The sequence below is a fragment of the Archocentrus centrarchus genome, chromosome 2 (assembly GCF_007364275.1).
Source record: "Archocentrus centrarchus isolate MPI-CPG fArcCen1 chromosome 2, fArcCen1, whole genome shotgun sequence".
In the NCBI taxonomy this organism is placed as follows: domain Eukaryota; kingdom Metazoa; phylum Chordata; class Actinopteri; order Cichliformes; family Cichlidae; genus Archocentrus; species Archocentrus centrarchus.
In genome coordinates, this window is record NC_044347.1 from 18,297,880 (window position 1) to 18,309,233 (window position 11,354).

Here is an 11,354-nt window from a genome sequence, read left to right on the forward strand (position 1 = left end):
AATAATTGTTTTTGTTGAGCCAATAGGGAAAAAAAAAAAAAAACGCAGCGCAGAAACACGAGTGCAGTTTCTGACCTGGGTGGGCAGCCTGCAGGCCGCCCAATAGGTTCCCACTGTCCGTCATCTTAAAATACAAGAGTGAACCTGTGCATCACGCAAAAAGTGCTTCACCAGACTCCGAATGTGAAACCACACAATGTGCCACTGAGGCTATAGCGCCATCAAGTGGGCTTATCAGGTAAAAAAGAGACCAACTCAGCGGTGCACATGGTTCACATGAGGCTAAGAAGGAAGGAAACTTCCCCAACAAATCTGTATGGATACAACTGATCTATGTAGTTGAGATATCTTTTAATCTTTTACATGGAGTTCATATTTCATGCCTTCAAGATTCAATTCAGGTCAACTTTGACCCGAGCAAAGAATTCCCTCAGAATTAGTGTCCACAACAAACCTTGAACCATCCAGCATTGGTATCATTCTGGAAGATATGATGACACTGAAAGCTGCGATCAGGCTGTTTGCCTTTCATTTGGACTGATCTATGCCCTTCATCCAAAATGCCTAAAAAAACACCTTTGACTTCATTCAGAGGGTGATGCTCAGTCTGGGTTCCTTGTTTATTTCATTAGTTTTTCTATTTTTTTTTCCATATTGTGTATTTATTTAATCTGATTTTTTTAACTTACTGTCACATTTTTATTTTATTTATTTTTTCTATATTCAGAATTGATTTAATATTTATTTATTTACTGACTTTTTAAATCATACATCATAATTAATACTGTTGAAAATGATAAATATTAATTTTATGTTACACTGTATAATCAAATAAGTTGGGGAAGTTCTTATTTTTATTTGTTGGATGCAATATTTGGCACATGAATTACTTTAACAAGCCATTTATTTATTTCTATGTTTATTGCCAATTAAATCAGAATCCATCCTCCATATATAACTACTTAAACCTGATTTTTTTTTTCAAGTAAAAGTTACTGTTGGAGCTATTTGTGGGTTATTTTTACTTTTTGGATTAAAATGTTGAGTTTATTTTTTCTAAGAATAAGTTTATAGTTTATTTTTCTTTTGGTAAATTCTGGTTCACTTTTGAGGTTTATGGCTGAGCAGGTGTGCACTTTATCTATATAAGTAGGTCACGTGGGAGGGGTCAGCAGGCACCAGGTTATATGGTTTTTAACAGGCGACAGAGAGACTGAATAAAAGTCTATGTCTGTTAGTTTGCTGCACTGTGGAAAATAAACCAACCCAAATGCACTTTTGGTGTGGACTTTGTGTTATTTTTGAGATTTTTGACTGCGTGAGATCCAGTCCTGAGGTGCCTCAGTGGCCATTTGATTTGTTGGTTTGTGGTGAGGACAAATTGCCACTCTAGTTACAGTGCTACAGTGCTTGTTACGGTTCAACATAAAATGTTTCATTTGCTGATCATTCAGCCTGTAAGTTGACTTAAGCATCTTGTTATTGAGAGTAAAAACATGATTAGATTTGTATTTCATGTGTTCATGTGTGGCCACATTGGCCTTTTGTTAAGATGCTAAGGATAGCATTTTGTTAAAAATAGAACATTGAACTTTGTGAACTTATCATCTTTTGTTGTAGTTACTTTATTCATTTAAGGCAACTGGTTTCCTAGATTCTGCAAAGTAAACTGTACTGTTCATATAAGCTGGACTAACTTGATGTAGCTAAGTTAAGAACAGGCTAATTTACTTGCTATTTCTGAGTTGAAACAACTTCACTAAACTAAGTTAAAGTAACTTCACACAACAAGGTCTTAAGTACACTGAACAAGTATATGTTAAGTAAAAAACATAAGACTTAATAGTTATACTTACTTACATTTTTTAAGGAAACTGGTTTCCTAGATTTTTTAAGTAAGGTCAACTTGTCAGATTTTAGAGTGCACAGGTCAATTTAGAAAGTATAAACACCCTATGTGAATAATAATCCTTAATTAAGGAGTGATTCTTTTTTCTTTTAGGTTTTACAACACTCATGGAGGAAAAACATCTGTTGTTGCACAAAATCATGTTCTGTTTTACCTGAGACATGAAAACACAACAGCAACAAAGATTTAAATATGTTTTAGTGAAGGTGAAAATGGCAAGAAGCTTTACTGTATAACCATCACAACCATTAAACAGGTCCTCAATTAACACTTAGGGGGCAAAACTAAGCAAACTGTCTCTGACATGTTTTTCCTCCAAAACTTTATTTATATCCCATAAAAAAGTGTAAACATATGAAAGCTTGTTTGAGAAAAGGAGGGGGACTCCCATAAAGGCTGAATAAGAAAACATGTAAATGTTAACATGCTCAAATCTCTGGGATTAGATCCTGATTTTTCATGGATAAAGAAACCTAAACATCAGCATCACAGATTAATCATCATTTAACGATCAATGAATCTGAAAGAATTTCTCACCACCATCATCATCATCATCATCAGAAATGATGACAAACACCTCTGAGGAGCAGAGAGCACTCGCACTGCACATCCCACCTGTGTGAGTCTGAGAGCACGGCTGTAGTGGTGGCAGTGAGCGCACACAGTCAGTAATGAAACCTGATAAGCAGCACTTAAATTAAACACTTCAGTTTATAAGTTGAGCAGAGAGAAATTTGTTGAACCTGCTCATGACATAAAGTAAAAAAACTCTGGAAATTACTTTCACTTTTTTCATAACCTCATGTGCATGTGTGAACTGAGCAGTGTTTAAAATTATTTGCATTCTTGTATGTTGAAGTTATATAATACTACAAAATATACAAAAAAAAAGAGAAAAAAAAAAAACCAAGAGAAAATTTTAAAAAAGTAAAACAAACAGGCCGTTCTAATCTGCTTTATAATCAGATGATCCAGTAATATAAAAAAACAAACATATGATCATCTGTTTTCTAAAACATTTGCAGTTTAAATCTGAAATAAATCATTGTGCACACAACCAGGCCGTCTTTATGAGATTTATTATACAAAGGAGTCGGTCAGCAGTACAGAGAGTGACAGCAGTCTGCATGTTTATTTACAGAGACAAATCATCTGCCGTCGTCACAGAATAGAGTCTGCTACCTTTGCAAAAGATCACTCACACATCAGCATCTGGGATGTCTGTAAGACTGCATGGAAATAGAATAAGATAATTTGGAGCCTTTCAGTGAGGTCAGAGTGACACAGAAGAAGAATCTTAAAATCTACATTAAACATTAAACATTTGTTTGGTAATCAGTGCTTTGTTTCTAGATTTGTACAATCAAAAACATTAAATGATACTAACAATATTTACCAAGAAAAAACAGAGGTCTGATTTTACATGATTAGACTGACAAAAAGCTTTCAGTACCCAGTCCAGGAGTTTAACTGTGTATATGTGGAGTTTTTGTACAAATTATTTATTGATCAGTAAATGTCTCCAGCTGTCATTTTGTGCAGATTCAGGCAGAAATCTGCTCACATTTGCAGTCACAGTAAAAGGTTTCCATTATGATTGTGTGCATTAGCAGCAATTACATCAACTAAAGCAGTTTAAATCAATCAGCCAAAATTATTGAGTTTTAAAGATTCATGTTCATCACTCCTGCTGATTTTTAAAAGAATGTTCTTTTAAATGAATTTAATGCCAAAACATCTGCCAAACAACATAACAAAGCAACACTTTCTGTAACCAGCATTTTCTCACAAATATTAAAGAAATACGAAAACATGAAATAAATAAATAGTCCCAAAATTTGCTATTTATATTAATACCCATTAATGTGTTCTGAATGCTTCAGTGCTGCAGTTATTGGCCTGTCACCATTAGCAGCATTTTTCTTTCCTGGAAAACAAAGAATGAAAAAAAAAAAACTTGGTGATAATTGAGTTTTGTTGCTGGTGAAGCTGAAAGCTGTGGATCACGGTGTGGTCAGTCTCTCTTTGAAGATGTCTGCTTTCTGACCTTATGGCACCTCGATTGAATGAAGTGGATTGTTTTCTAAAAATAAAAACAAGATTAAAGTAAAAAATCAAAGTATTCTGGACAGATTAGGTGGAGCAAAGAGATCTGTATCAGAGTTTGGTTTACAGGAAACTTCAGATTAGAATTAGAAGAAAAAGAAGCTCCAGAGGCAAATTAGAAGATTTCAAACATCACAACTTAGAGTGAAACAGAAATAAGACACTTTCTGAATGGAGACTGACAGGATAAAGAGACACTTAATGAGTGTTTCTACTTTCTCATATCATCCATCTGGAGCTTCCTGTGAGTCAGACTGAAGGATTTAAGTTAACAGTTAAAGCTGCAAAAACATTTATCAGCTGAATCAAAAGGAGAAACTGTTTAAGAGGAGTACCTGCTCTGAGAGTCTGTCTGTGCCTGACAAACATGAGTGCAGCAACACAGGAAACCAACAACACAGAGGTCGAAATGACTGAAATCCTGATTCCTTTGAGAAACACAGATAAATATGTAAATTTGAACACCGACCAAATAAGAACAGACTGAACAGGAAAACTGAATTTAAAACATACAAACAAACCTAAATTTATGTGATTAGATCCAGATTTCTCATCCAGACCTGGAAAAAGAAACCCAAACATTAGAATCCCAGTAATAATCAATTTATAAATAAGTGACTTTGAAAGAGTTCCTCACCATCATCATCATCATCATCATCATCATCATCATCATCATCATCATCATCCTCAGGAATGACCTGAATGACCTCTATCTGAGGAGCAGAGAGCACTCGTGCTGCACATCCCACCTGTGTGCTGTTTCTCCGTGAACCTGAGAGCACAGCTGTAGTGGTGACAGTGAATGTAGCGTTGGTGTTGGACACACTGACAGTGTTGTACTGGGAGAAGTTGAGGTGTTGTTGTGAGACACTGAGTGTTACAGTGGGAGCAGGTCGACCAGTGGCTGAACAGGAAACAACCCACTCTGCAGTAGAGTTTGACTCTCTGACATCAAGAACAGGTTCATGCAGCTCTGAGAAGGAGGAAGAATCAACATGTTCTCACAGAGACACCAGCTTCTAACACATTTATGTCCACTATGTTTGTTTGAGGCTCTCACCAACTCCTTACCATAGACTTGGAGGCAGGGTTTACCAATAAAGGAGCCTTCAGGATAAGTGTTAAACAGACAGTGATAGCAGGCTTCATCCTGCTCCATCACATTCCTGATGACTATGGAGCAGTTCTGTAGTCCAGTATATTTAAACTGGAATTTATCTGTAAATCCAGCATTCACTCTCTGACCAAAGTACTTGTTGTAGGTGGCAACATTCGCTTCCACATCAGGTGAGATTTTCTGCCATGTGACCTGAAGGACGTCTTTAGTCTCCAAGAGCTGACAGCTGAATTCAGCATCTTCTCCCACTGCTGCCAGCACAGTCTGCTGTGTTTGGATCACTGCTGTTAGAGCTGCAGGAGACACAGTTCAAGGTGTGAGGAGCATTCAGTGTTCACTTAGAAGTTGAACATAGTGACACAGAAAGTTCAGAGTTGCCAGCTCTAACACTGCTGGCACGCCATACAGATTTTTTACCTTCTGGTAAAATCACCTTTCTACTATCTGACAACTGAGCGAGTGAGCTGACAGACAGAGTTGGAGTTTTACTGTTAAATCTGACAAGAAAAAAAAAAATGTATTCTTAATTTCTGATTCTTTATGTAACAGGTGGTATCCTTTTATTGAGGCTTAGACCCAAGGAAAATGCGACCCCTTGTGATACCACGTTACATTTATTAAAGCCACAATTTTTTTTACAGTTTTCTACCTAAATTCAAAGTCAGAATTTGCAGTCTAGTAATTAAAACTTTAATTCAGTGACATCATAAAAGTTTACTATAAATATAATTGATATATAATAATTAAGTATGCCCAATACATCAAATGTGTTTATTAGCATTAAAGTAACAGTGTAAGTTTTACCATAAAGCTACTGAAGTGTAATACGTCATCAATGCGCTCCTCATTAGGTTCAGTTCTGCTCTGTCATCATAATGTTTGGATTATATTTATCTCCAAAGAGATAAAACACAATCACGAGCAAATAATTTCATGTCCAGGCTGCAGCAAACATGTAACTGCACACACTGCAGTGGATGGGAGCGCTTCAGAAGCTGCTTTACAATCTTCTGCTTTTTAATCAACGTTAAAGTGACACAGAGCTAGCTCTCAGTAACTTCCACTGCTGCACAGCTTCCGCAAACTTTATACTCAAAATGCACAAATACGGTTTTAAACTGCGCTGCTGTAACAGTGCTTTGAAAGTCATGCCACTGTGGGTACACGGCCTTAGAAACCCACATGTCAAAGTGATCGATGCGCTCCGGTCGGTCTACATAAACAGATCTGCCTCCCTCGTAAACACTCAGCTGCACCGCTGCAGTATCTAAACTGCTGGTTCACCTCGATGATCATTCTCTGCTTTGAAAGGAGTCGCATACTGGAGGAAAAAAATGAAAACACATTTCCCATGTCTGTATAAAAAGTCTAACTCCCATATTGTCACATACACATATGTCGTTGTATTATCACAGTTTTTTTCTCACCTTTGTCAAAGATTCCAAACATAAAAACAGCGATAATAAGTCTAAGATGAGGCATCGTATTTACACACTATCGCGCCAAACATTTTAAACTGAACTGTACTTCTTGTTCTTGTTAATGGTGGGTGACATCTATTTGGTGCATAGCGCCACCTACTGTACAGGAGTGTGTAAAGGGGCGCTGCAGGCTTTGCCTTCTTGTAAAAACATGATGCTTTTAATGAAACCTGTATCGCTGGGTTTGTGTTTCTTCCCAGTTATGAACATATGTTAAGTAAACATGCTAAGCACTGCACCCCGGCAACATAAAACTTTGTCTTTACAAAGCAAGGTTGTTTGTGTCGCTATAGATGCATGCAAGTGTAACTGTTGTTAATGCTTCTGAGATTCTGTGGTGGAGGTTTCTCCTTGTGTCTATGGTGCAGAAGGATGGCACAGCAACACTGGACTTGCTCTTACTCAGCACTCCCTCTTTAATCTGGTACAAAAATCACAGCACACAGTCACAGACATCAGTGTGGTCATGCAACCGCAACATTCAGCTCTCCAGCTTGGGATCGTTTTCCTTTGCTGAGGCACGTACACTGCAGCAATGAGGAACCTTGCAGTTGCATTATTTATCCACCAGGTGGCTCCAACTATTCACATGCAATAAGTACATCAATTTTGAAGAAATTCATAATATAGGTTATTTTAACTCTGTTACACAAGGATTGCTGAACTCTTGTAAGACCACTAGATGGCACTAAAGCGTGCAATGATGTCACCTCCCAGTGGTTATTCCCTGTTTTCAGTGGCCGTCTATCACTAAAACACATCAGCTCGCTGGAGTTTGTATATGTGATCAGTGGCACTTCTGCAGTGCGTTGGGGTTTTAGGGAAACATTCACAGGTGGGTCCTCCAACCAGTGCTCATCAACACTATGTTATAAATAATGTGACACCAATAAAAACATTTCGAAATGCAAGTTTCATAACTTAGCAATCATAATTTGCCAGTCAGCTTAATTGACTACAACTTATCTACAAACAATATTGTGCAAGCTTGCTGATTTCCCCTCTAAACCACTCCATTAACAAGTAACACACTGCTGCGCCTCCAGTCTCTAAAAGCTGACATTATTGCTTTTTAATGCCTTGATTTATTTTATATTACTACATGGACAAATGTTCCTGCATTTAATACCTGAGAACTATAACCACATTTGTATGTTTGCACAGATATTTTACACTTTAACTATACACTACTTTAAAAAAAATTACAGGAACACTCTTTAGTCAGAGTTTAGCATCAAGTCAGTTAAACATCTGGTCTATTGATCTGGTCAGTAAGTAGCAGAGGGGGTTGTTAATCAGTTTCAGCTGCTTTTGTGTTAATGAAATGAACAACAGGTGCATAAAATAATTTTCAAGCTCCAGAGAGAATTAGAATAATAAAGTCTAGAGGTAAGTTAGAAGATTTTAAGTTTCACAACTTATCAGAGAGTAAAAAAAAGTTTTAAATAACTTTCCAAGTGTAAAATGAGGGGAAAAGAGGTTGTAGTTTCAGGCGTCTAATTCATCAAATTTGCCACAGAAAAATGAAGACATTATTCACATACCATTTTAAGGGTGATCAACAGAGGTTATTACATTTTAAAGTGTATTTACGGGTCATAAAAAGGAGCTGCTGAAAATAATCTGTGAAGCCATTTTTCAGAGAACAGTCTCATGAATGTCCACCTAAACAGCTTCTCTGTATCACCACAGACTCTTTACTTCAGCGTGAGCAGGTTCCCTTTCACTGCAGATGGGGGGGGTGCTCTCAAAACCTTTAAAATCAATTTTTGGTCTGAATGAATCTGAATTGCCCCTTTTTTAAATTAAAAAAAATAAATAAATAAAATGTGTGCAAAGGAAAGCTGAACTGTGAAAAAAATTGCAACATAATCCATATGCTTTTATTTTTAATAAGTTTAACATCTCAAACAAACACATATCTGTATAGATAAACAACCAAACTACAATTAAACTACAGTAAATATAGGGGTAATTAAAATTAATTTTAAAAGTAAAATTAGCTCAGTAGCCAATATAATTGAATCTTTTTTGGGGGGGGGGGGGGTTAATTCAATGTAAATGTTGTTTTATTATTTTCAACAAATTTATTAACATTTTAGTGTTCGATTCTTTGAACATTGATACAGAATGATAAAAAGCTGATTTCATGATGCACATGCAAGAATAAAATGCACATAAACAAATGAGATAAACAGCCAAACTATATGAACCATAATAACTAATGAGTCACTCCAATGAATTTTGCAAAATAAACTAGCTCAGTAGCAAATAAAATTAAGCCTCTCCTCGCAGTCATGAGCCACCCAAACACTCTGACTCCCTCCTGTCACCTGTAAGCCTGCACACTTCATCCTGGGATCTGGACATGATGGTTTTCCCCCTTGACCCCAAGCCTCATAGTCCATCTCCTGCCCATCCACCCACAGCCAGTCCTCAGATAAGAAACGCAGTCCAATCCAGACGTGTTCAGTGGTGTGATGTTTCTTCAGCTCTCTCTGGATCAGCAGCATCTCGGTCTGTGACGCCACGCTGGCCAGGTCATCATACTGCTCCCTGCAGTACTCCACAGCTTCCTCCCAAGTCTTGTTCTCCTGCACCACCACTGCTCTGTAGCAGAAGAAGGCTTTGCTGTTCTCTCCTGTATCATACCACCTGCCTTCATTATTTATAAACCCATAAAATTCATAATTTGGGTTGTTAGGTTCACCTGTTTTCCAGAAAAACCAGGTCACCTCTCCACCTCCTGACCACATCCATTTGTTCAGTGAGCGATTCTTTTCCAGTCCAAACCACAATAAGTCATCTTCACTGTGGAAGAGCTTCATAAGTTTGAGATTATCCCGTTCATTACTGACGGGGGCCAGGTCCGTGTATTTCTGTCGACAGTAACTCAAAGCTTCATCCCGAGTCTTTCTCTCACCAATGTAAACATACTTGCAAAATGTTCCAGATAAGCTCATCAGGAGCAGGATGCAGAGGAAGACTTGAGCCATTGTTGTGTTTCAAGGAGTCCTGCAGAGAAACTGATGTGAAAGGTGTTTGAAAGATTTATATAGCAGCTACGAGCTACCAGGATATATTTACATAGACAAATATCATTCAGATATTGCCCTACAAACTTTGGGTGCCGTGCCCTACATTTGACCTTGTGAATCAGGATTTTCAATTTTCTAATATTTCAATAGGCAATATCTCCCACACAAATGCTTATCCTGAAAATTGGTGTCCTGGTTAATTTTGACCCATACTTTCAGAATCTGGCATCATAAATGTTACATCTTCTCTCTTTCTCAAGTTTTTAACCCCTTAAAAACCAATATTTTTAAAGGCGAAAATACAAAATTCAGACTTCTTTTTTTTTTTTAAAGCCTGTCATGTCTGGCAGTTTTCGCAGTTGGAACGATGATCTGAATGCACTGATGTACTAAACATATTTGCTTTTACAAGAACAGCTCTATATGTTTTCTAAAAGCTATTCTTGTTAATGTTTGTATTTTTATTTTTTATTTAGTTATTTATGCCAGGCCTGACAGGCAATAAGGAAAGGGATAAAAAAGAGGGATAAAAAAAGACAGAAAAAAGGGGGGGCGAGAGAAACAAAGGGGAGAAAAGAAAGAAATACTTGAAGAAAAGTAGATATACATACATACATACATACACACATTCACATATCTATACATATGCGTATACATATACGCACATACACACAATTTTGCTGTTTGCAGTAATGTGTGTGTGTGCACCTCTGTCATGGAATGTACTCAGTGAGGGTAAGAAACTGCAACCACGGCCCCCATGATCCAGAGGTGAATAGGAAAGGACGCAGGGGACCCAGGCCATCCACAGCCCACTAGGAGCTCAGAAGACCTGAGGCCACACATCCTGATGGCACCCGCGTGCACACCCCAGAGGAGGAAGGAGGGAAACCCCAGATGGAGCCCCCATGGCCAAAGGGCAAGAGTCCAGAGAGCCAGAGGCAATGAGTGGGGCTCAGTGGGGAGCAGTGTGGAGCAGTAGGGTGGGGGTAACTCCTGCCCCTCCAGAGCCCTGTCCCACAGGTGCCAAGGCTCAGCATCCCACAGACCTCACTCCCCTTTTGCAGTTGGGAGGGAAATTGAATCATTAATTCTTAATAATAACTTATATATTTTTGATAACAATTTAGGGGTATAAAGATTTAGAAAATCTGTTACCAATACAGGGATTTCTAATTTTATATTACTTAAGTTAAACCTTGCCTGTATGATGGACCTCAATTGCTGATATTCAAGAAATTTGTTAGTTCTTTCTTTCTTTCGAAAAATTCAGTACTGTCTTTTTCTGACATATATCTGGATTGTTGGGTGTCAGTTTACATGGGATAAGTGAAGACTTGGTTATCTTTAAAAATTCCCACCAGGCTGTCAGGGTGGTGTTAAGACTTTTAAAGCAGTTATAATGTTTAATACTGGAGCTAATGAAAGGTAAGTCAGACATTTTCACTTTTCCACAGAGTGTTTGTTCTAAATCCAGCCATGGGCTGTCTAAAGGGCTTGATTTGATCGACCTTGAAATATACTGTAATCTATTGGCTAAGAAATAGTGATAAAGGTTTGGAAGTTCTAGACCACCATTGCATTTTAGCTTTTGTAATGTCTTCAAACCTATTCTTGAGGTTTTATTTTTCCATAAAAATTTTAAAATGTGAGTCTAGTGACCTAAACCAAGCAACAGAAGGTTTATTAGATATCAGTGAAAA

The 11,354-nt window shown here is 37.5% G+C and overlaps 1 protein-coding gene across 2 annotated transcripts; it reads right to left on the bottom strand.

The window, feature by feature from the left end:
- Positions 1 to 2,978: 2,978 nt before the first annotated feature.
- On the bottom strand, positions 2,979 to 6,695 carry LOC115799022 (OX-2 membrane glycoprotein-like). 2 transcript variants are annotated; one of them, XM_030755947.1, is made up of 6 exons: positions 6,560 to 6,695; positions 5,087 to 5,425; positions 4,653 to 4,988; positions 4,537 to 4,575; positions 4,351 to 4,436; positions 2,979 to 3,992 (listed from the first exon to the last, which is right to left on the bottom strand). In XM_030755947.1, exons 1-6 carry the CDS (start codon positions 6,612 to 6,614, stop codon positions 3,924 to 3,926), a joined length of 924 nt encoding a protein of 307 aa, XP_030611807.1. In that variant the 5' UTR covers positions 6,615 to 6,695; the 3' UTR covers positions 2,979 to 3,923. The 2 variants fall into 2 exon arrangements, with proteins under 2 accessions (XP_030611807.1, XP_030611816.1); XM_030755956.1 differs by having other exon boundaries at positions 4,351 to 4,443.
- Between the last annotated feature and the right edge of the window lie 4,659 nt (positions 6,696 to 11,354).